This window comes from Phalangium opilio, unplaced genomic scaffold (genome assembly GCF_054372755.1).
Source record: "Phalangium opilio isolate 3A_F unplaced genomic scaffold, DU_Popi_V2 ptg000042l_1, whole genome shotgun sequence".
Classification (NCBI taxonomy): Eukaryota; Metazoa; Arthropoda; class Arachnida; order Opiliones; family Phalangiidae; genus Phalangium; species Phalangium opilio.
This window is the reverse complement of record NW_028324166.1, coordinates 7,196,598-7,221,600: the sequence shown is the minus strand read 5'-3', so window position 1 is coordinate 7,221,600 and position 25,003 is coordinate 7,196,598. Positions and strand designations below refer to the sequence as shown.

At 35.9% G+C, this 25,003-nt stretch overlaps 3 protein-coding genes across 3 annotated transcripts; 2 read left to right on the top strand and 1 right to left on the bottom strand.

Annotated features, from left to right (window-relative positions):
• Positions 1 to 9,119: 9,119 nt before the first annotated feature.
• On the bottom strand, positions 9,120 to 16,857 carry LOC149678786 (putative glutamate receptor). Its single transcript, XM_089836734.1, has 11 exons — positions 16,811 to 16,857; positions 16,628 to 16,739; positions 16,312 to 16,501; positions 16,156 to 16,246; positions 12,199 to 16,071; positions 12,069 to 12,138; positions 11,843 to 12,010; positions 11,641 to 11,788; positions 11,340 to 11,557; positions 10,250 to 10,551; positions 9,120 to 10,176 (listed from the first exon to the last, which is right to left on the bottom strand). The coding sequence occupies exons 5-11, from the start codon at positions 12,330 to 12,332 to the stop codon at positions 9,948 to 9,950; spliced, it is 1,269 nt and encodes a 422-aa protein (XP_089692860.1). The 5' UTR covers positions 12,333 to 16,071; positions 16,156 to 16,246; positions 16,312 to 16,501; positions 16,628 to 16,739; positions 16,811 to 16,857; the 3' UTR covers positions 9,120 to 9,947.
• A 5-nt stretch (positions 16,858 to 16,862) lies between these two features.
• On the top strand, positions 16,863 to 17,689 carry LOC149678785 (uncharacterized). Its single transcript, XM_089835934.1, has 3 exons — positions 16,863 to 16,999; positions 17,079 to 17,187; positions 17,378 to 17,689. Exons 1-3 carry the CDS (start codon positions 16,962 to 16,964, stop codon positions 17,687 to 17,689), a joined length of 459 nt encoding a protein of 152 aa, XP_089692060.1. The 5' UTR covers positions 16,863 to 16,961.
• A 4,422-nt stretch (positions 17,690 to 22,111) lies between these two features.
• On the top strand, positions 22,112 to 24,718 carry LOC149678784 (uncharacterized). The gene is made up of 2 exons (XM_089837204.1): positions 22,112 to 22,362; positions 22,847 to 24,718. Exons 1-2 carry the CDS (start codon positions 22,112 to 22,114, stop codon positions 23,082 to 23,084), a joined length of 489 nt encoding a protein of 162 aa, XP_089693330.1. The 3' UTR covers positions 23,085 to 24,718.
• The last annotated feature ends 285 nt before the right edge of the window (positions 24,719 to 25,003 follow it).

Below are 25,003 nucleotides of genomic sequence, written 5' to 3'. Positions count from 1 at the left end.
CCGAACGGGAAAAACTTGAAGTTAGTCTCTGCGCTGCTGGTCTGCTACTCCTTTCGTTTAGTTTCTATGGCAAGATTACTAGCTTTGGGAGGTATTGGGATATTAGGCCATTTTGCGTTTTAAGACTTTTATTGTGAAGGAAAGAAAACAAGCCTGTTTAAAGATATTTCGAATAACTTTTAATATCTTTATAAGTTTAAAAATATCTATAAAATTATTTGGACGAAAATTTTCAAATAACAAGATTTCCTTCGAGTTTCAAATTGAAGAATGTTCGTGTGCTTTATTGAACTATTCTTTTACAAACAAGGCAGTCACTTTCAGTTTTAAATGTTGCTTGATTTTTTATTGGACCTACCCTAGTCCTGCTACTCCTTTTGTTTATTTTCTATGGCAAAAATACTATTATTGGGCATCGAGGGGTAGTGAAAAAAAAACATCAATGCAGTTACTTGCTCGATCATTTATATAAATATATTACTTCGGGCGTGATAAATGCAGTTAGGGAGTAATGGGGATATTAGGGAATTTTGTGTTTTAAGACTTATTATGAGGGAAAGAAAACATGCCTTTTTTGAAGCATTTTTCGAAAACTTTTATTATATTTATTAGTTAAAAGCTGACAAATATTAATAAAATTTGGAGGAAAATTTTCAAATAACAATACTTCCTACGAGTTTCAAATTACAAGACTTCCTTCGAGTTTTAAATTAAAGATAGTTCGTTTGCTTTATTGAACTATTTATTACAAACAAGACTGTCACTTTCAGTTTCAATTGTTGCTTAATATTTTACTTAACCTCCCCTAGCCCTTAAACACTTTTTTTATTTAATGAGAGACATAAACGCTAAATAGGGTTCAAGTCGGGCGAAAGAACGGCCCCGTGAAAAGCGTCACTTCCTTCGTTCGCCCGAAATCTTGCAACGAGTCGGGACGCATGGGCTGGCCAATTGCCCTTCAGAGCCTGAAATCATACACTAAAACTATTTTTTATGTTAGATAAGAATAATTGTTAGCTTATTAATTATATTAATACCGGTCACGATTAGGGCTGGTTAACGCAGAAAAGAATACCAGCGAACCGGGCGGATATGTTGAATATTGCAATGCTTTACCTCCTAATTTCATTAGACTTTATGTCTGTCTTTAAGAATAAGACTAAGAATGTGTTTAAAGGGATGGTGAAGTGAAAAAATGTGTTTTTATCGATTCTTCTACTAATTATGAGACTATATTCTGCATATATATATCCAGGAAATATCTCAGAATGATTTTAAAATTCAAATTCGGTTTAGGTTTTATGGATAATTTAAAGTAATAACCTCCGACCGATCGCGTAACGCCCTGCCTTCCAGTTGACAAAATTCTCGTGGAACGCTCCATGCCCAATGGAATTTATCGCGAGATTTAATAAAAGTTTCTCACGATGTGACAATCATGGTGCATGATATAGAGCGGGCAACGGAAATTTTGTTAACAGGAAGGCAGGGCGTTAAGCGGTTGGTCAGACTTGCTTATTTCAAATTATCTATAAAATCTGAGCCTAATTTGAATTTTAAAATCATTCGGAGACTTTATTTCCTGGAGGTTTCACTATGCAAAATGAACTTATAATTAGAAGAAGAATCGAATAAAAATCACTTTGTTTTCCTCTTCATCCTCCCTTTAAGGGCTAGGGTAGGTCCAATAAAAAACCCAAGCAACATTTAAAACTGAAAGTGACTGCCTTGTTTGTAAAAGAATAGTTCAATAAAGCACACGAACATTCTTCAATTTGAAACTCGAAGGAAATCTTGTTATTTGAAAATTTTCGTCCAAATAATTTTATAGATAATTTTAAACTTATAAAGGTATTAAAAGTTATTCGAAATATCTTTAAACAGGCTTGTTTTCTTTCCTTCACAATAAAAGTCTTAAAACGCAAAATGGCCTAATATCCCAATACCTCCCAAAGCTAGTAATCTTGCCATAGAAACTAAACGAAAGGAGTAGCAGACCAGCAGCGCAGAGACTAACTTCAAGTTTTTACCGTTCGGGCTCGTTTTAGCTGTTAGCTGTTATTTTCAGTTGTGATCATTGTTACCGGCTTTCATTTTTTTTTTCATTTAATGTTTTGGCTTTTCCATCGGTAGCTTTGAACGTCAGTTTTGAAATACGCCTTTCCCATGCTTTGGTTGCGGTCGGCTTTATTATTAAGCCTCACCAGAGATATAATTAGTTTTAGAAGTAGGAATAGAGAACGGTTAGTGTTTAATTCAGTCCGACTCATAGCCCAGTATAGAGCCCCTCCCTCCAACACGTAATTAAAAGTTTAAAATTTCAGATTGGCTCACTTAAACTAGGTTTTTATGACGTTACTGACTGGGACGGCGAAAAATACGTAATTCCTTTTTACCTCTGTCGCTACGACCCGCCTCTTCTTTCATATCCCACCGTCCCGACGAAGGGGGTCCGGGACTTTGACGCGCGCCTAGATTACTCTGTTCCCTATTCCTACCTCTAAAATAAAATCTTTCAATGGCCTGACATTTGCTCTATACGCGGGAGGCTATAGGCAACCCCAGGCTCCGTTTAGCGAAGCTCAATCGCGTAGCGAACCTTCCTAGCATAGAAGCCATCTCCTCTGAAGTTGTTTCTTAATGGAATAGTTGAATATGTCTATTTGAAGGGATCTCGTGAAGCGCATATGCCATCATGAATGAGATTTTCACTAGGCTGCAATGAGTCGGGCTGAAGACCTAGACGAAATTAATATGAGTTCTAAATATTATGATATCAAGGCCCAAATAACAATATTTTCAAACCGCTTCTCCTCTTCAAAAGACGCGAGTTTTCTCTTAAAGGGAGGGGGAAGTGGAAATTAAAGTGATTTTTTATCGGTTCTTATAAGACCAGTCTGCATAATGAAAAATTTAGCAAATACCTCCCATTGATTTTAATATTCAAATTAGGCTAAGATTTTAAGAATAATTTTAAATAAAGACCTGCGACCAATCGCGTAACGCCGTGCCTTTTTGTTAACAAAATTCTGGTGGCACGCTCCATGTCTCGCGCCACAATTGTCACATTACGCAAATTGTTTCAAATCTCGCAATAAATTGATTCAACACGGAACGTGTCACGAGAAAATTGTTTATAAAAGGACAGGGCTCTACGCGATTGGTCGGAGATCCTTATTTAAAATTATCCATGAAATTTCAAACTAATTGACGTATAAAAATCGTTCGGTGTTATTTCCTGGATAATTCACTATGCAGATTGGTCTTATGTAAGAATCAATAAAAAATTACTTAATTTTCCACTTCACCATCCCTTTAACGAGCGTCTGAATTGTTTCAAAGTATCGCGCCACAAGACCAATCATATATATATGCATAAAGTGCCATAACATCTAACAAGCATTATTACGACAAAGATTCGATACTCGATTATGAATTATCGCCATTTAAATCGAAGTTGCCAGATTTTGAATAAAGGCTGATTACTCGTGACCTATTCATCCGAATTGAATTTGGTGAAAACTTTTCAAATATGAATCGACCCCAAGGAATCCGAAAATCGCATTTATATCCTCGAGAATCCAATATTTTCAAAGTTGATAATTTTGACATTTCCGGTTTCCGGTATAAGTATGCAAAGGACAACTTTGGAACGGGTAAAATATGAAAGAGGAATGCAAAACTTTTATAACGCACTTTATTCCAGAGCGCTAGCTTGAATAGTTTTTGAAATATAGTAAAATATGTGCGAAAACTGCAACGCGCAAAGACTTTTTTAACAGTCTGTACTTGAACAAATTTTTTTTTCATCAGAAATTAATTATCAAGGCTTTCAAAGAAAAAAGTTGGTCGATTTTGGTCTATTTTTGTGCGTATTGACGTTCTCTGTCGGATCCCGCTTCTGTTTAAGGTACTCGAGGTTGATGGGTTTTTTGACGTGTTTTATGCCTCGTTCGATCAACAAAGTTACCGTGCATAAAATGTACAGAATAATTAGAACAGCGAAAGCTGGAGCCAAACTTCCTAGGTCAGAGGTTAAATTCTTGATGATTTTATCTTTATTGACTTCATTCTGGAGGCAAAATTTCTTGAACATCAAGACTTCATTACGGCGATCGTGACCAGTTTCCAGATAGGTTTGCAGTCTGTAAATAAATGTTTAATTAGGTTTATTAGCTTTTAGTCAATTAAAATAACTGCTGCTAAAATCATACTGCGATAATTTACTACATCACAAAAGATAAGAGAGCAACAATTAGTCCGTGCTTTATCAGTTAGTTTCTCTTTTAAAACGTCAACCGCAGGGAGGAAAGGAAAAGGAGATATTGTGGGGTGAACTAGTGTTCTACACCCTGAGCCTAACCTACAACACTGGGAAAGGACAGCTAAAGAAAATGAGGAGAAAATTGGTTCCTTGTTGTCGCGCGACTTATTATTTACATTTTGCGCCGTCTCCAAAGGAAGAGTATTACCTTTCAAAATTCTTTCTGAATCTCACTAGAAGGCAGTTCGTAGTGTCCATTTCTTTGAAAATATGATGCCAGGGACCACGTCATAAGTTCCAACCAAGTCTTTCCCATTCCCTATCCCTCCTTTCTAAATGCAAATACTCTTTGGGATAGTCAGTCAGAATCTCACGAGAAGGCAGTTCGTAGTGTCCATTTGTTTTAAAATATGATACCAGTGGCCACTCATAAGTTCCAACCAAGTTTTTCCCATCCCCTATCCCTCCTTTTCATGTACTCTTTAGCATAGTTAGTCAGAATTTCACAAAAAGGCAGTTCATAGTGTTTGTTTGCAGGAATTCTGATACCACTGGTCGGCCACGTGATAAGTTCCAACCGAGTTTTCCCCATCCCCTATCCCCCCCTTTGTGGAACGCAAAAATTGCTGTTGCCAGAATTCCCGTCTAAAGAGGCTTACCATGCGTCTCCATTTTTATTCTTCGATTTAACTAGTTTGAAGTTCTAAAGGGCAACATATTGCTCTTTCAGACCTATTCCCAGGGTCGAGAAAAATAAGGGCGTTATCTTGTTACCTTTGAACAAATATTTCTCGGCCTTCCAAGGAGGAGTTACGGGGTATGAGATAGGAGGAGAATTTCACCAGGAAAACTTCGCCGATGTTGACTCCTTCAAGATGTTGATAATACGCACAATGATGCAGCATTGTCCAAAACCAGCCTACATAAGCTGTATTTTCGCTCGCTTTGAAAATTTCACTGTTCTTCAATTTTAAAGCTTTCCGATTCTTGGTTACACCTCTTGCCTCGTAATCGTCGAAAAACGCCTTGTGGTGTTTCTGAAAATTCATAATATTTATTAAAACAAGTTTACTCATTCAAGTTCTTTAATGCAGTGACCGGGGTTGAACACTTTGATTATTATCTTAACGTATTTTATATGCATTATCCCTCGCCAGTTTTGATTAATTTTAATGAGATTAAACCATCTAATAACAATATAGCATGTAGAAGGGATAATGGCATACTTTGAAGTAGAGGTTAATGTAAAGGTCATTTTGGACTATGACATTCATGTTCGGCTCCTTCAGTAAGTCGTCGAGAGTGTAGATTTTTGGGGATGATTGGTAAACGTGGTACGATGATACATTAGCTTTAGTAATTGACATGAAAAACGTGATTGCAATGCCCAGAAAACCCACGTGTTTCAGTGTGAAATCACCTTTGTGTTCAAAAGAATACTTTGAAGTAAAAACTATATCGTTTGTTTAAGTAAAGCTAGGTTCCCACTTGACCGAAAATAACAACCGAAAACTTTAGCGCTGCGTCAAAAACTTTGCTTACGTAGGCCTTCGACGGCAAGATTTTATTTCGGTTCAGACATTCGACCGAATAGTAAAGCCGACCGGTACTCAAAGAGGGAATACTTTCTTTGGTGCCACGAGTTGGAATTCGAGTCAGAAGAACTTGAGCCTTCGCCTTGGATTTTTCTTGATGATATTTTAATTAGGGAGCTTACTACTACCAAATTCAGTTCAGAGAGATTCAAACTCAAAAGTTTACAATATGCAAAACCCTTAAATTGCGACTCGCGATCAAATCCGGTCATAGAAAAGTTCATAAGAAACGGGGATAAGAAAATTTCCATACGTTAATAGAAACTTCATTCAGATAAGAGTTTTCATTGGTTATCAAAACAATTTTGTCTCGGCCTCTGCGTTAAAACTAGAACACCAATTCCGTCCCACCGAAAGCTGTTTCTGTCGCGTTCTGTAGAAAATGTTTTACCACCGAGGTACAGTACTTACGTCGTGTTTTCGGTCAAGTGGGAACTAACCTTAAAAGGAAATTTCTTGCCTATTTTCTTATTGCCAAGGGTTGTTCTCAATTGTGGCAGTTTCAAATGCTTCCAATTGATAAGTATAGCGCACACGAACAAAAGGAACCAAGCCTATAAACAATTTTCATTTTATTTTAAAGGATATTGTCACTACTTCAATTTCATACTCCGCAAGTGACGATTCGCAACATTCTGGTGACGTTAATGTCTTCCGCTCGAAGGTATTTGATCAGAAACGAGTAGTAAACGAAGTCAGTGGGCGGTCCCAGTTGATAACCTGTCTTATATTTTCCACCACGAATACCCTTCCAAAAATCATCCATGTCGTATCTCAAGTCAGCATTCTAACAAGGGCAAAAATTATTTTACAATACTCCGTGTGGTTTCCAATGTTCTAAGGTTGTACAGCACCCTATCCCAATAATGATCTAAGGCTATACAGTATCTCGCGTACACTACAAAGCTAGGAAGAGTGCCACATTCAATAGTCGCGGGATACAGAGTCGTAATAGGGATCATGACACAGTAAGGTGCCATCATGCCACAATTTGCATACATTTTTTCTCTTTTCGTAAATCGTAAAAAATAGTAAAAAAGCAAAGAAAATGTCTTTAGCCTTCCTATTATTTCCCAAAGTTGTTGCGATTATTACATAACAACCGGAGTAAAAGCAGAAAACGACTGGTCTGGCTATGAGCGGAAGATGGGTAAATACTCAAAAATGATTTTTAATTTGTCAATATTTTGAGAAATTTTGAAAAACTATGTATTTGCAATAAAATTAAAAGAAAAAACCGCAGCGAAATAAAATTCCAATTATACTTACGAGATTATTAACGTTAGGAATCAGTTGAAGCTTAGTTCTAAAATTTGTCGAAATTAAAACAAATAGTTTATTTAATTACGACTTGTATTTACTCTTTGCTAGGAAAATTTGTTAAAAATTCCGTCACAAGAGCTAATTTTTTCGGAACCATTTTAAAATTGAATTCTCCCGTTCTTTTCATGATATATTTCTAAAAGTAGCAATTTTAAAACTTCGATTATAAAATTAATTGTACAAATGTTTTCTGTGATAAATATTTCTAGAGAACAGTTTTGAACTTACCTTATCCAGGGCCATTCTCAGAGTTACATTCGTAAATAACATGTTGGATATCAGATTTTGCAAAACACAATTTTACTCTAACGAAACTTCAAGTCTCAAGACTATATGCAATGTTCTCCGAGTTGGTATTTACAACTTACCCTGGCTAAATTAAGGGTAATTTATGTCAAATTACTGTTTTATATCCTATACCACGATCTTGTTAATAATTTTAATAATTTCGAGCTTAAAAACTATGAAATAAACTGTTAGTTTACTTAAATGACCATAAATTATCACAAAATTGTAATTTATGTTTCACAATGAATTATAATTTTTGAAAATATCGTAAAACTTCACATCTCTAGAAAAAACATCCAAATCGTTTTTCGATTAAAATTAAGCAATATTTCTTCTTTCAGGAATGGCAACCTATTACGTTGTTGAAGATTTAGAGACAAAATATTGAGCTTACAAGCGTTCGCGAAATTTAGATAAAATGGTGGAAATTTCCGACGAAATAAGCGAGGCGTTATACGATTACGTAAAAGCCAATTAAAATATTAGTCTCGACGGCTGCTAGTTTGACATAATTTGCATTTATATTCAGGAGTGAAACTGTTAAAACATTACGGCCTTAAATTAAGTGCACTTGAAGAATGTTGAGTCGAATTAAAACACAATGTGAAATGGCTGGCGTAAAATGGAAAATATTCTTTATCAAGGGCGCATGAATAAACTCGAATGACATTCTCATTATAAAAGTCAATATGCTCGATGTATGCGTGTAATACAACAAAAGATAATATGCAATTTGCCTAGATCCTAAAATAGAAGTACTGGTAGCGTTGCCCGTCGGAGTATTTTATTTTTACTTTCGAGCTACTGTTTTAAAATTTGGTGGCAAGTTGGATCCCCATGACTATAAAGGAAACAGTATATTAAATAATAATGAAATTGATAGAAACGTGCGGAAGCTATTACACAAAGATTTTTGTTCATTGGTGACCCACGAATTTGTTCACGGAGAAGTATTATACTGGGCGCGTCTTAAACATTTATTTTTTAAACTGGCCCAGCTAATTTTGAAAGTGGTCATTTAATTGCGCAGCCTGATATAGGAGTGAGGAGAATACAATTTTTCAGATCATAGCATGTCGTTGGTTGGCTATTTCCACAGCCAACTGGTTCAGGCAAAATCAGTCTATAAAAACCAACACAACCTATCTTCTCGTTTTGCAGCTTGTTATGGGGGTCTTCCCCTTTACTTTGCAATCGTAATACCTATACTACCATTCATTTTAAACCTGAATATTGAGGTACTTAGCTTTTATAATTGGTATTTTACGTTGTATCGTGCCATTTGAAATCGTCTTCAACTTTCGTTTGAAACTTATAGTTGTTAATTGTACGAACCATAGAGACGATAGAGAGGGAAATAGGGGAATGATCCTGCTCAAGCCTTGAGCTACGAGATAAATGTTGGTTGTCTAACGTACCGCTGTTATTACATCATTGACCCAAACCACGAGTAAACATCTTACCGCCTCTGTTTTAATTTGCCACCATTCTTGAAATTGCAATAGAAAACATTTGACTGTTAAGCGTGCAGGGCTTGAACGGGGATGTGTTACGTCTATACAGGGACCTTTAAAAAACACAATGTCATACACGTACTCTCTCAAAAGTAATGATAAAATGTTTTCGGGGAATGAAATTGCGGTCGAAAAGCCGAGATAAGTAAATTTTTATTCCAAGTAATTGAGAGAGAATAAAGTGGTTACTAGAAAATTATATTTATACACTGGAATGCTGTTATGGGACGATGTTTTACTTAAGTATATCTTCATAGACAAAGCCTAGATTATTATTATTTATGATTTAATATAAAAAATTTCAATATTGGAGCCTTCAGTCAATTGATATCCACAGTCCTATCGATACTATTTAAGTCTTGGTTTTATTCAAGACAATTTTGATTAATCTTAATAGGCCTAGTTCGTTATGACATTTAAAGAATCAATCTGCGATGTATTTATATCAATGTTGTCAAGCTTAACACTGTTAGTGTTAGTAAAATGCTAAAATTTGCGTGTTTCTAACGCAATATATGTATGGTTCAAATATTTTGCTCTTAGTGTTTTCTTAGAGGAGAGAGCATGATGACTACAAATTTTTGTGGGCAATAAACGTCTCACGTAAGAGCATTATTGGTCACGGTTTTTAAGCCACATCGTATGATGTTTATCTATAATGAAGCTATTAGTTTGTCATGCACTGTAAAGTTTATAAATTCGCTGTTTTTCGAGATCACTGTTGCCTTTCTCTACAGTAACAGCTCCTTCTTTCATGGACCAATTTAGAGTCTCACGGAGTGACGAAACGAAGAATCTTTCACTTTATCATAGACTTTCTTCAAGATACGATCAAATTAATTTACTATAATTCTTCCGATAGCGATATTAAATCGAAAAATATTGTACATAAAATGCCAAAAAGCGCTTAGTCTAACACAAGTGTTATTTGTTCATTTGGTGCTCAAAACGTTAGAAGATTGTTCAATAATTAACTTGACGTCTTTTGGGCCATTTTGGCAACCGCAGATGCATTATTGATAGTAGAATTCCAGTTGCCAGAATAATAAGTGGTAGAAACATGTTGTCCAACGTCATACCTTGCTTAGGGGCTATGTTCATCTCGTGACCGGATTGAAATAGGTAATTTGAAAAATCGTTGTCAATCGAGTAGTCACGATGGAAAGTTCCCCCTTCAGTGTATCGTAAAATGCTAAAAAAAAAAAATTTTAGGCCTAATATGGTTTGTTTAAGTTGTAATGATTCTATGTTTAGTTTTTGGTCACCTTGTGTAGAATTGTTCTTTGACCGATATAGCTAAACCTTTCCGGCATGGAATGCTCCACAACTCCGTCATGAGTGACTCATCGGAAATGTGAACGAAAGATTTACTCGTTACTTCTTCTCCCAATACGTCGAAGAACACGGGAATTATTTTTATTATGAAATCCTTCATTTGGAGGAAGACTCCGGTTCCCCCCATAAGTGCGTTCAGGATCTCTTCAAGATTTTCGTCATATTTTTTAACAACTCCTTCGTTTTGAATCATTTGTTTGAACGCCGCTTGCTCCGAGGCTTTTGCAGAATTCTAGTTTTTGCCGTATAGAATTTCTTTAATCAATAACAGAGTGTTTCTAATAAAACTGTCATAAATTGTCTATGGGCCATTTCGAATCGAAAATGTTCTACGACATTTTGCCGTCCGGGACACTGTTTCCAAGTTACGATTTAAGTGTTTTAAGAAAGAACTCATAATAAAATTAGCATTGTCTTTCAGTTTCTAATTAAATTTTAGGGGTCATAAACAGTGGCCCGGACGGCAGAATGTCATAGAACATTTTCGACTCAAAATCGTCCAAAGAACATCTCCCTTAAATTAAGGCAGACCTATCTGAAGTAAATCGAATATGAGAAGAAAAAAGTGACATAATATCAATTAGTATGGCTCATCCCATTGTCGCAATGCTAAATTTCTTAAGGAAGGTTTGTTTAAGTGGTGTTATAGATAGAATATTTTTTATGAAAACTGTATGGGACAGTTCTTTGCAACTCTTAGCTATGCCCCACCAAGCAGGGCCGGATTAAGCAATTTTGCACCCGGGGGCCGTGATAGTAAGCACCCCCTTAAGCCAAGAAAAAGGGAACAGTAAATGTTGCTGAGGGGGAATAGTTTAAGTAAAAGCGCCCCCAACAAGCCTTGCGCCCGGGGGCCAGTGCTCCCTTTAATCCAGTCCTATCACCAAGGGTTGCTTCTATGAAATAAAAACCTCGAAGCACACCTTGATTAACGTTCAGTGCTATACTTATTGTTGTTACGTTACTAATGGCCACACTAGTATTCCCGTAAAAAATTCAATTGCTTAACGTGATACCTACCCTCCAAAGGTTGTACATTGTCGAATTATTCTCTGCAAAAATGCGTATTTTGGGTCGTGAGATCAAATCATCGACGCTATCTATGTAGTTGGGATTGTCAGCCGATGAAAGCCCAGAGAACAAGTTGCAGGTCACCATGAAAATCAGTGTTGTTGATGCAAAGATGCAAGTACTTAGTAGAATGCGCTGAGACAAAGCTGAAGGTGCATAATCTGTTCCTGCGAAAGATATAATCAATAATAGAAATGAAACATTTTAGAACAGATCCTATATTTTTCTGTCTCTTTTTTTGGATTTCTACCCTGGTTAAAAAGCAGACCGACTACGATTGAAGTAGATTCAAGAATTTCATTGGTCAAAGAAGGTCGTGATAGCGAACGATAGATATAGCGCGAAAGGCTCATCAAAAATGTTGCAACGATGACGTAACCTAGAACGCTCAACCACACCTGGAAGAAATGTGTCAATTCGTTAGACTGTCCATTGGTTTGTCATGTATTTACGTTAGTTTGAAAAAGCTTTAGAATGTGGAACGGTCCGTAACTGGCCCCAATTAGGCCACCAGACACAATATGAACACCGGCGAACAAACTCGTTCCACCCCATTCCATCAGAGAAGAAATCTGAAGATTTTCTTGTAGCGGGTGAAACGGTATTTTTATATCAGTCACCTGAAAAGTTAATCATTCAGAATAGTCCATGTTCAAACACGATAGACTATATACGGACGTTTCTATCCAAATCTAACATGGATTCGAGAAAGTATCGGTGTTCTTCACTGATTGTTACGTTGACGCCCCTAAAGTTAAGCGCTTTAAATTTGGTTCATTTAGTGGCTTGCCCTTACAACAATGCTTACGAATTTCTCATTTGTCGAAGCACGGATTGAAGAATTGTGCCGTGATAGCCGCCAAATTGTAACTGCTCCAAGTTACCAATTTCAAAATATATTTGCATATTTTTGGCAGAAACACGCAGGACGTTTTCAGTCATAGTTGTCAAAGGTGTTGGAAATTGTTTTCGAAGAGAATGTTTAATATATGTTCCAAAGCTATTATTCTATTAATCTAAACCTATTTTCACCACTCTCTAGTTACGCCTCGCACCCCTTAGCTAGAATGCGCTGAGAACTAACTCAAATCGAAGGAGACTGCATAGGGTAAAATTGTGCGCGATTCTCAGTCCACCTGTGGATATGGATTTCTTTAATAACTGTTTTTTCTTTGCGGACTTAATTGTATCATGTTTTAGTAATGCATGATGCGTAAAGAATGAAATTAAGGGCCATTTTCGTTACGGCATTTGATTTTTCCGTCGGCCAAACTTATAATTTGTAAAAGTAAAACTGTGTTTTTTTTACGCAAACTTGAAGCCTCGGACGATGTTTATTTCAAATGCATGCGTGCAAAGTTCAAGGTTTACTTAGTAATGTCGACGAGTTATCAACACCCTACCTTAAGCTTTTGAGTGAAACTATTGGGTTTTCTTTACTGCTAAACAGCTTAAAGTTCTGCTGAAACTTCTACATCATAGTTTCAGATGCAATCTCATGTAGAGCTCGTCATTATCTATCCTTTATCCACGTTATTTTATCTCTATCCATACTCGATCATTATCCACAAAACTTACATTTTAAATTGTATTATGTCTACAACTTTGTTTATAAATAATCGGTTACCCATCAATTTGTGGATAATGGATAGAAAATTCCGAGCTCTAATCTCATTTTATTGTGTTTGAAAAACTTTGTATTTTACGCACTATAGTTAAATTTCGCATTGAGAGAAATTCAGTCAACACTTTCAATGTTAAATATGCTCATTTTTTTTTAGGTTATTCAAGTGCAGGTTATAATTTTTGGAGATTTTTCTACGTAGCTTAAGCCCTCCCCCTCCCCTGGGAAACAATAATGATCCCCTGCTATCTACAATAGGATATACATTTGCTGAAAGATTTGTCAAGCTAAATCAATGGTGTAGTCCTTAAATCAAATTTACTCTCAACTCTCGCCTGTAAATAAAAGCTGAATATAGATTTATACTTTATGCATTAGCTTCAGTTATCGGAAACAATGGTTGATAATGTCCAACTATTGACATTATTATATTACTTTATAATGGTACACTTAGTAATATTCAACTATTGACATTATTATATTACTTTATAATGGTACACTTAAAGTAAATGGCGGCTCCGTTGGTGCTCCTTAAAGATTGCTTTTCTACTACAGAGTGGCTAAGCTTGGTAAAGGCTAGTTAAACCAAAGGCAGGGACCAATCAGACCTAATGCACTAGGTCTGATTGGATCCTGCCTTAAGCAAGATAAAATTCGTGTCCAGAAGGTTAGCCAGAATGCTAGAGGTGATAATGGAGCCGCCTGTTGCTTTAAAGTTCTTGTAATTTTAACTCACGCGATGTTTTTAGAAATTGGATTCGGTTTACTTTGCTATAAAAGCCCAGAAACGTAATAATACATCCAAATGCCGTATATAGTTGTAATATTACTAGTTAAAGAAAAGATACGAGCTCAATAGTTTTTGGACTTAAATCATGCGCTTTTCATGGGAATAGTAAAAAAAACTAATTTTCAAATATCGATGGGTCATTAACTATAAGTTTTAAATTAACAAACCATAGGTGCAGATTTCATCCCTGATAGGGTTGGAAGGTCCACATTTTACGAGAACTATCAGCGATATCGAAGCCTTTTTCAGGAAGCAACACGCATTAATTAAAGCGGTTTGAGATACTTTTCCAGGATTTTATTGGAGACAACGTCAATGAAATACGTGCCTTGTGCTAAAGTGAACGTAAAGACAGAATCAGGTAAAAGTTTCTTCATATTGGAAGTTAGACACTTTGTCCACTCTAGTCACGAAGCTATAAGTGAAATTCTAGTTTAAAAGTACTTAAATTTAAACCTATCTCTGACAGTGCAGGGCATAAACAAGTTGGGAAAACCAAAATATTACCTCTACGTGTCAAGTGCACATTATCTTACCACTTACTGTCCCTAAATATGCATATTTTATTGATGAAATTATGAATTATTAACGCGTTATAAATGTGTCTACTCGCGAATAGGTTGGCATTTACACAACGTTATCAATACTCAAGTTACTCGCATGAAAAAATACACTCTTAGCTTGCGTGTAAAAACTCGTTTGTTGCAGGCTTGACTATATAAGATTCTTTCGAAATTTGTCTTAGAATATTCGTTTCAATAAAATTATTAAATTAGTTTTCAGGAACATGGACTTCCGCATTTTAGTACAAAAGGTACGTAAAATTTAAACTTCGAGTCTGTAAAACAGATCAAAACAGGAGAACGAAAGTGTTTTCGATTCACAATCGCTAGAAACTGGATAAGTAAAATAAGTAAAGAAAATCGGGGTCTTGATTTGGAAAAAATTGGGCCCCCAATCAGAGAAATAAATTGTTTGTTTTATATATTTAGTTTACTTGCGGGTTTAATAGAACTTGATCTCGTCCATCGTTCTTTATTTGAACAAAATAATCTCTGCCCCCATGGTCAAAATTTTGATATTACCGTTACCAGAAATGAGATGAGACTAGAAGTGAAGGGCTCTAGCATTGGTAATAGATCCTGACACTAGTGAACAAATTTGAGGATTTTATGCCGCTTCCATCGCGCCTACACTAGAGAGAAAAACATTGGTCGAGCACCAAAAATATTTCCTACCCCCTTCCCCTCAACCTAAAGCGGCGGAACACGGACGAGGGTGTTGAATCTAGTTCGGCCGTCTACCACCGCGAGCGTCTCACGTTTTGGAGGGGAAATTCAGAAACCGCCACCAGAGGGCCAACCGTTGGTGTGTTATCAAGAATATTCACTTTCGCCAAGTGAAGAATTTGGTTAGCTCAGTACTTCTAGTCTCATCTCACTTCTGCCGTTACTGTACGAGCCGAGCTGAGCGAGCTTTTTAAAAGCTCGGCTTGGTTCGAGTCGAAAAAACGGCGGCTCGGCTTGAAAATGATCTTTAACAACGCTAAAAAACCACACGTAATCCGAGTAAACATACAGAAGGTTTGAGCATGAATTTATTTATTAACATGAATATACATGTGTATCATTAGCCTTTCTATCATGTTATTCAGGGATGGGAGGGACCTTTCTATTACATACGCGTTTAACGTCATCGCGGTAGCCAATCAAAATCGAGACACCTGGAAGTTCGAACAGCAGACGACCAGTTTAACAAAATTGTATGAGGGATACAATTTTCGGTTAGGTTCACCAAACTGCGTCAACTGAATATTAAAAATGATCGCCGATACGTGAATAAATATCTCAACACGATGTCCGAAAGTGATATTGATCTTTTAAAGGAAATTATAAAAAGTGCCTGCAATGTTTTTCCGGAAACCAAAAAATGTTGGTAATGTGTTAAGCCTTGGCCATTAAGAAAATTAATGTAACGTAACGGTTGAAAATAAACTACTAACATTTGAAATCGTGAGAATTGATGATACTGGTTTTTTTTTGCTGTTGGAGGTAAATTAATGCAGTAGTTGATTAATTTACAAGCATAATTAACCTTTCGCATGACAAGAGCATTAGCTTTTAAAACAAACCGGCGGAAATTCTCTGACGTCACGCAAACTAAGCCCCTCCCATCCCTGAATATGTAGTTTAACTAGTCAATGCAGATATATATTCATGTTAATAAATAAATTCATGGTTTGAGTGATCAGATCCTCGATATCAGCACTGAAAGAAATAAAGAAAACGGAACATCGTTAGTGTTTAATTGCCCTAAAGTGACACCTCGGGATTTATTATGTCAATACATACATAAGAAAGGATTCAAGTCGATTTAACTTCAACTTCCGGGGCCACAAGAAAAATAAACACTTGCTTTTGTTTTTAAAATTCTTGTCGATTTCTGGAAAAATACACGTAACTTCCATTCTAAAAATATTGGGACATACATGGGGGTTGATACATTACCTTCTGCGCGCCTTCATGATCCAAAATATTTACAGCGCAGGCGCGAAAAGCGAGATGGAAGGAAAGAAAGGTTTTACCCGCGTGTCTTTCCCTCATTGGTTATATTGTCAACGGGTGACAGACATTTTAAAGGGAGCAGAAGACCTTCCATTTATCCATATCTTTTCTGTCTTTAAAAATAATGAGCGGACTAGAACCAAAATTCACAATGCTTAACCTTACCAGCTTAATTAAATGCATTGCTTAACCTTACTATCTTAATGACCTCCCTTTAAAAATACAAAGTAACGAAAAAATATCACCTTAGTGACCTTACCACAATTCTCTCCCTTCAATGACGACAACAGGGCCGTTGAAACCAATTGCCTCATCGTAGATATACATCATGAGATGTGGCAAAAACATATTTTTAAATATTTGTAATAGCCCTTCACAATATGATGCAAATCAAATCATCTTGATCTGATGAAAATAAAATTAAGTTCAGAAATAACCATACCATGCCTTGTATTCAACAGATTCAGGACTAAAGCTAGATTTTGATTAATGTACTTAATTGAAAATTATGTTGCAAATATGTTTTTATTGAATAGGAATATGAAAGTATTATTACTAGTACAATTTCTCCTTATTCGCATCCGCACTACACGATGAGTGCGTACGTTTTTAATAACATTCGAAACATAACGTAAGTTGTATTTTTCTATTAAATTACATATAATCTTTTTTAACTCTAACAATTAAATTTTGGTATAAAATATTTGCAGCTTAAAACTAGTGAATTCCATCGAGATCCAATCTATTATTTCTAAATTCCACGGAACAAATCCAACGAATATATTCGGACACCTTGCTGGTAGAGCTTTAAGATTTGCGGTGAGAACTTAGAGCTCAAATATCTTAGTCTAGGAATTGGTTAAATTATCAAAAGATGCGAAATTTAGTTGGCCTTCAAGCTATTTCGTTCAATAGCAAGTTAAATCAACATTATCTTTGTAGTACTAATTGGTACCGATCACTTGAATGAACATGACTCACCGTCGAATAATTTTTCATTCTTTAACAGCTATCTGACGCTGCTATTCAAGTCTTTAATGCACATTGGGACGACCCTAAAATCTTTCACGTATCACCAGCTGGTGATGTTACAGACCATTGTATTATGACTATAGTTAGCGACGTCAATAAAGACGATGTTTCTCGTTTATCAATCCAAGGCTTCGACACAACAATTTGGCTCTTTGTAATAGCGTCTATCACGACTATGGCTTTTGCCTCCACTCTTGAAGAGAATACCAAAAAGAGGGTCCGCTCTCAGTCGCGAGGCTTCTATGAGAATCTCTGGGAGTTCACCACCTATTTCTTCGAAAATTGTTAAGTCCACCATCTTTTCAATTCAAACAACCTCTCTAAATGTAGAGTGGCGTTTTCTATTTAAGTTTCAAAGGAATGCCCTTGCTTGGATTTTTTTGACAAACCAATTTTAAGACTCAATTTTTAAAAAAGCAAAGATTTCACTCAGTAACATCAGAGAGAATTTATAATAGGGAGTGGAAGCTCTTGCCTTTGACAGTGCTAAATACAATGTAGCTGAAACAAGTAGGCTGCGACGCTAAAACTGGCCAGGTAAATTTCCGGTCACATGACTCTCCTTTAATTTTAAAGTTTACCCTCAATCACTGTTGGTTGTACAATTACCCAATAAGGGTGCGACTGGCGCCATTTGGAGTTATTTTAAGTCAGACTTTTCCCTTTCCCTAAAAAGGTAGTGTCCATCTCCCCTAGACCCTCCCGCAATATTCTAGACCCACCCTAGAGGGAGGGGCCACAAAAAATATTACCCGAAATATACCTGGCCAGTTTTGTTGCTCACGTTATTTTTGAGCTTCATAATACTCCTCAGTTTCCACTCCCTATTATAAATTCTCTCTGGTAACATATGAACAACAAGACAGAAAAAATTGTATCACTGATTGGTCTGACCAATTAGTTCGCTGAATATATTGGTACCGGTCAGTTTGATCTCGTGACTATGTGGTCTCGAGACTGCTTGGTCTCGTGATTATTTCGGTTCGGGTTGAATGGTCTGGATTAGAGGCAGATTTAGTTAGGTTATGTTAGTTTAGTTGGGTTAGGTTGGTCAGGATTAATGGCGGAATTTTACGGACGAATTATTTAAATAATTCAAAAATAGACTATACCAGGTAAGGCTAAGTTTGGTTACGTTGTATTTGGCTTTCAAGTAGGTGACTGTGTAAACCAATTTAAGATGTCTATATAATATTCCCGGTATCGTTTTGCATGTTAGTTCTGTACGTGCATGTCAAGTACGCATCAGATGAAGGGGTAAAATTATTATTCTTCCAAGACCTTTCTGTCCCGTGACCAATTTATTCCAAGACTTTACTGTTTATTGATCAATTTGTGCCAAGACCATTTTATAGCAATACCTTTTTATCCCGGGACCATATTGGTACAAGATCTTAGTGTCACAAGACCAATGTGATCCAAGACCTTAGTGTCACTAGACCCTTACTGGAACTGGAGACTAAGTAGTTAAGAGACCCCATCGGCAAGATCAATTTGTCGCGCGTTAAGGACACTAAGTATAACACTGAATGAAATACTTCAATAGTATATGTCATGTTTTCCGCTAACCAACTTGGTGTCAGATCTTTCGTGAAAGCCGCATCTGGTGAAACTGAGCCAATAGGTTTAAAGACCTAAGATTAACATTGATAAGTGTTACCCGGAACTTCTTACACCGTTTTCACACAATACAATACGCCTGTCAGAAACTATTTTTGTATTGCCTTGCTTATGGCGAAGTGCAGGCAGACAAAGAGAAGTAAAAATGAAACGTACCTCACAGCATTAGCAAGATATTGATTGTGTTAATTTCCCATAAGTTTGAAAATAGCCTAGTACAATTTTAATGAACAGGTTGACAATTAACCTCAAGTATGCCACAGATGCAAATTTTGAAATCGGACTTCATCTCAACTAAGGGTTCTAGCGAAACTTTGTTTTAGAAAATTCCCAACTTTTCCAGGTTATCTCTGACCTTTTATCCAATCGTTATACTTTACTTTAGACTTTTAATAGGAGTAGACTTTGATTCAAATTGTACTGTGTATGTTCCAACATTAGAGGTGACGAAACTGCCCATAGAAAACTTCCAACTAAGTTGAAATATTTTACAGACACAAATAACTTCGGTAAGCGGTCTGTCACTTTACAACTGTGCTGGCTCTTCTTCGCCTCCATTTTCTTAAAATTCTATTCCTCGTCACTCAAGAGCGAATTTCTAATTGACAAAACGAAATATGTCGATAAAATCGATGACCTCTTACGGCAACCTCATCTATTACCGATGATCCAAGAATCCCTTGTATTGTACGATGCATTAAAGGGATAGAATCGGATTTATCTGAGTTGGTCAAACTAACATTGGTTTTCTATAAATTAACCACCCCTAAAAACATGGGAGTCAGTAGAAATCGCGAGAAACATTTATTAATTAAAATAAACGTGAATAAAAATTAAAATTTTGAACGCCAGATTTAAAATCGGCCACCATTTTCAACCCACTACCTACGTAGGTAAAGTTCGGCCTCTGATTGGTTGCTAGTAGTTGGAATGAAAACTGTCGTTTTAGGAGTAAAAAGTAGTAGGAACGAGAATCTAGGTCAGCTTGCCTGGTGAATCGTCGTCTGCTTATATGCTTAAGAATGTCAGAAGAGAAAGTATTTCTGATCATTCCGGTCCTGAATCTGAGGATGAAAGTTCGAACTCTGATTCTTTGGATTCAGAAAATTCGGAACAATTTATAATAAACGAATCCGAGGGTAGTTCTTCTGAAGTAGAAGAATTTGGTGCGCAGTCATACCATTTCGAGCCTCTGTCACTCCCGTCAATCTGTATCATACTGCGCTCACAGAATGAATCCCCCTACCAGTAGGAAAAACACTACGGAACCTAAGAGACTTATGAAGTCGAAATTGGAAGAGACAAACTAGTAACGTTTTTCGGTGGTTCGACTATGTATCACCAGGTGTCCTCATGATCGCAAAACAATAGCATTTTGGATCTTTTAATCGTAATTTAAAAATCATTAATTAAACTAAAATATAAAAACATATATATTTTCAGAATCCTTATTTGTCTATCTATCGAAATAAATTAACCTTATAGGGATTTATTGCAATGAAATTAAAAGAAAGTATCCCTTTAATAGTAAGTACATGTTGCATAGAATTTCACCATTGCCGCCAAAACCCTTTTTAGCCACATCGTATGATCTACATCTACGATGAGGCTCTTAGTTTGACCTGCCCTGTTGTTGTAGTAGTATTAGTAGTAGTAGTAGTAGTAGTAGTAGTAGTAGTAGTAGAAGTAGTAGTAGTAGTAGGGGTGTCACAGTCCCGCCTTTGGCAGTATCAAATTTTTCGTTCGTCATTTTTGAACGTCGAGAGAAAATATTTTCTTTTTAGTTAACGTTACAGTTCACAGGTGGAGTTTTAAACTTAAAACAGGGAAGGAATTATGTTTTTAAATTTTCTTCCTCCACGGAGAATCAAACCGCGTACCTTTCACTTGCCAGGCCAGTACTATACAGCCTCGCCTAACATCGCTTGTTAAGAAACGGTCTCGAATAAAGCGCTATAAACTCGGAGAGAGAGGTTTGTCGCAAGCACGGTCCCCTTCTCTCTATCTCTTCAACTAGGAGTCATGATCTTATCCGAGGCCAGGAGATATAACTTCGCGGTTGGAGAGGCAAAAGTATATTAAATAAATTTTTACCGACCGAGCAGAAGTTGTTTAGGGTAGGGCATCGCGGGGCTATTCACTCTGATTTTATGCACGGTAAATCATTTAAGCATTGTAAAAGATAGCGTTATTCACTCATTAGGGTAAGGTATAGAGGGGTTATCCACTCATTAGGGTAGGTATAGAGGGGCTATTCACTCGTACGATGTGGCTACTATTACGAGCCCTTGGGCCGTCTTGTTATATGGTTGGCTTGTTTTATTTTCACGGAAGTTGCCCATAGCGTAAACTGTGCAATATTTTTGGTTTAGTTCTGCTCGTTTCAAAAGTTTTAGTAAAATATTTTGAAAACTCAGTTATTTGGGTGAAACAATTTGGTTAAAATGAATTAATTTAGAAAATAGTAAAATTCGGTTAAAAACAACGGTCATAAGTTATGAAAGTACCAGCTCAATCATAAATAAAAAAATGTATAACATTTTTAAACACTGCGAAGCTATTGAAACTAGAGAAGAGATAGTTAAATTATTAGCCACATCGTTTTCAATCTCGCGAGCACCCTAACAAAAGATTGAGTTATACTTAAGGACAGTCTTAACTTCATTATTATATGTTGTCGGAAAGACTTTCTCGAGTCTCAGAAAATGTCTTATCGAGAATCGAGACGAGTACTCGACTCACACAGCACTACTTTTGGACATGAATTTATTTATTAATAAATAAATTCATGTTTTGGATCATCTAGTTCACAATAATCAAAGTACAGGGATCACAGCTGTAGGACAAGAAATGATACGTGAATATACGCATTTCCGTCAAATGATCACGTACTTCTCTGTACACATCAGAGACAGTTGATATTTTGTACTCTCAGATCACGGATGCCAGTTGCTGTGCTAGCGTTACACTCTATTACTCTTAAATGCGTTTACTGATCACGATAACACCGTATTTGGAAAGATAAAAAGTAACTTTGGAGTTGTTATTTTAGGAAAACCGATCTGTGGAATATTACCGCCTTTCAAAACGAATGGAGCAGAACGGAATTTATTTCAAGTCTTTTAGCGATGACGTTCTTAACAATTTCATCAATGGAACCGGAGCACTTTTTCACGAAATTGATGTCATATTCCCAATTCTTAATTTTAAGAAAACTAAAATTAAAATCGAGGCATTAAATCGAAAAATATACAAAGGGAAACAGAATTACGAAAGCGCTTTTCGATATTTTTACTTCAACAAACGACTTCCTTGCAACGTTCTAGAGCAAGTGGATTACTTGTAAGTTAACAGAAATTTGTGTAATGCATCGAAGGCCTATATTTTTCAGCCAATACTGTTTATTCCCACAATGAACTCATCGAAAGGACATAACACTTGGAAACGTGCATTTGCTAATAAAATTGATTTAAATTATAAAAGGGCAGTGCGGTTAACCGTATCCATTGAACAGTTCAATCGAACACCGAAAATAATAATTCGATTCGGTATTCGATAACCTCATTTTCAATTTTTGAATTCAAAACAGAATCGATTTATTCGATTTAACTTTGACAAGCGTGAAATTATGGACAAGGCAGCTTCTCCGTCCTAGTTTTCTCTAGAGTGTCAACTCTTATTAACCTGAATATCGTCATGTTAAGATAATATTTTATGTTTTTTAGTGGTACGCAATATCTCTTGACAAAATTATATTCTTTAAACCAAGAGTAAGAATCAAGCTATGTACAAATATTATATTTGATGAATTTCTCTGCTCTTTCAGGATTTTAGGGTTTCAAGAGACGAGATTATCCGATCTAAAGAATATTAGAAGGTCTTGGTTATACCGAAAAATCATGGTTAATGAAAAGTCTCAGCTTCAGAAGATTGCTAGACTATCGCTTGAATTTCTATCCACAGTTTTTTCAATCATTGTGTGCGGACTCTCCTTGGCATCGGTCGTGGCGCTTTGCGAAATTATTGTCAATAAAAATTGCTTGTCAAGGAAAGAGGCCAAGTAGTGTTAAAACCTGAACAACACGGCCATACCTTTAAAACAACAATACAGACATCCACGAAACAAACTGTTGTTATTTCCCTCGGAATTAATATTGAAATCACCTCTAATAAATTGAAATTATTTTATTTAAAATCATTTAAAACCGTTGGGTTTTACAAGAACGACTGTTCGTATTAAAATTTAAAGCGAGAAGTTTCGTATTACCATTATTAGGCTACTTATCTCCAGGTGGGAAAGGGGGCGTTTAGTTTGATTTAGTTTTTTATAGATAAGGAGCGTTACATAGAATTAGGTCGGTTACTTTTGCCCTATTTTCTAATATTTACATTTTAATCCAAATTGAACTACTACTGTTATTGACAGTTGTTAGAAAAAAACCTATTCATGATGGGTTACTAGAACAGCACGAAATCACTGAGGATTACGCAATTTACATTCACATTTGATGTAATAAATAACTTAATTCAAAATGAAAGAGAAAACTTTAGAGCTCTGACAAAACAATTAATCTAAAAATAAAAAAATTAAAAGTTATGACTGAAACTGAGAAACGGAGCAATTAGTTGCGATTGGTCTTATGTTTCTGGGTAAGTTGGTCGAAAAGCAAACAGTTCCGCAGAAGAACTTGTTTAAGGCGTACGTTGTGTAGATTGGTTTCTATGTAAAACAGGACACAAATTGTGGGTGTAGGACTACGCGGATGAACAAAAGTTAGAGTAATATTCTCCAATCAACAAGTAGATCGGTACTTGACATAGTGAAATAATCATTTTCTAAATATCACGAATACTCGAAAAGTGACTGGAAATGTCAAAGTTTACATTTGCAATACAGTTTTTCAAACACACTTAAAATATATATAAATCAATTTCTGATGTGCATAGGAACTTAAATGTGTAAAGGATCATTTTTGAAACTTAAGCTAGAATTTTATCGTGTAAAAATATTATATTGCATTGATGTTAACAATAACGAGTACAGGAGTTAAAGTTTAAAGACTTATTTTGAACTGTTGCGGATGAAGTTGAAAGCACTTCAAAATTTGTCTTAGATTTAAATATTGCAACTTTTGTGATTACCAAATACAGTCCTGAGAAAAAAAGTCTAGGTCCCCTTAAGTTAAAAACGTTAGGTAATTCTAGGACTGTGAGCGAATTGACACAGTAACATTTGCACCGAAATCAGATAAAGAAAGCATTTGCTTTGCAAGTTTTGAAACCCTTTTGGTATCGAATTCGTATCCAAGAGGTTCAGTGAGTCAGTTCATACACAATATCATATATTATTGAAAAACGTGTATAGGCCTATAACTTAGTCGTTTTAAGTTTTTATTGGCCTGCAAATAATCTCACTGTCTCTTTGCATCTAGTTTAATGACATTGTATAACACGTACTAAAAAATGATATTTCCACCAAACATTTTGTTCGCATAGGGTAAAGCCAATATTGAAGTTGTTCGAAATAATGTAATCTGAAATTAAAAACCAATGTTAGGTTTTAAAGAAACTATATTAAACTGTAAATGATGCCTACCTAGACGCAATTTTCATACCGTCTGTTAGATATAGAGAGAAAAACAGCTAAACGTAGTAAAAGGTTAGCAACATCAAACTTTCACTTAATACTAAAATCACTTCGTAACGCTACATTATTTGTAAGTCGGAACTTCATTTAAACTTTTCGAAACATTTTCATTTGTCAGGTTTGAAAACGGTCTTAAATGAAAATGAAAGCCTCATTTTTAGAGTTGGTGCCGATTTGTTTTCATCAGGAACAATTTCTTTTAAGTATTGTTTCTCATAGATTTAGTTCCATACTCTGACTTAGGTTTAAGCTACTGAGATCCATTCTTGAACCGCAACAGTAACATAATTGAGATAACTTACAAGGTTTCCATCTCACATTAAGCCACAAATGGTT

Bases quoted from the DNA above. Each gene is read 5' to 3' on its own strand.
- LOC149678786 (XM_089836734.1), bottom strand. From the start codon at position 12,332: ATGACTGAAAACGTCCTGCGTGTTTCTGCCAAAAATATGCAAATATAT. The intron at 11,789-11,842 runs GTAAATACATGA...CATTTCTTCCAG, and splicing joins TAAAGCTTTTTCAAACTAAC to GTGTGGTTGAGCGTTCTAGG. The intron at 10,177-10,249 runs GTGACCAAAAAC...TTTTTTTTTTAG, and splicing joins AAAGAACAATTCTACACAAG to CATTTTACGATACACTGAAG.
- LOC149678785 (XM_089835934.1), top strand. From the start codon at position 16,962: ATGAGTGCGTACGTTTTTAATAACATTCGAAACATAAC. The intron at 17,000-17,078 runs GTAAGTTGTATT...AAATATTTGCAG, and splicing joins AATAACATTCGAAACATAAC to CTTAAAACTAGTGAATTCCA. The intron at 17,188-17,377 runs GTGAGAACTTAG...ATTCTTTAACAG, and splicing joins GTAGAGCTTTAAGATTTGCG to CTATCTGACGCTGCTATTCA.
- LOC149678784 (XM_089837204.1), top strand. From the start codon at position 22,112: ATGGAGCAGAACGGAATTTATTTCAAGTCTTTTAGCGATGACGTTCTT. The intron at 22,363-22,846 runs GTAAGTTAACAG...CTGCTCTTTCAG, and splicing joins CTAGAGCAAGTGGATTACTT to GATTTTAGGGTTTCAAGAGA.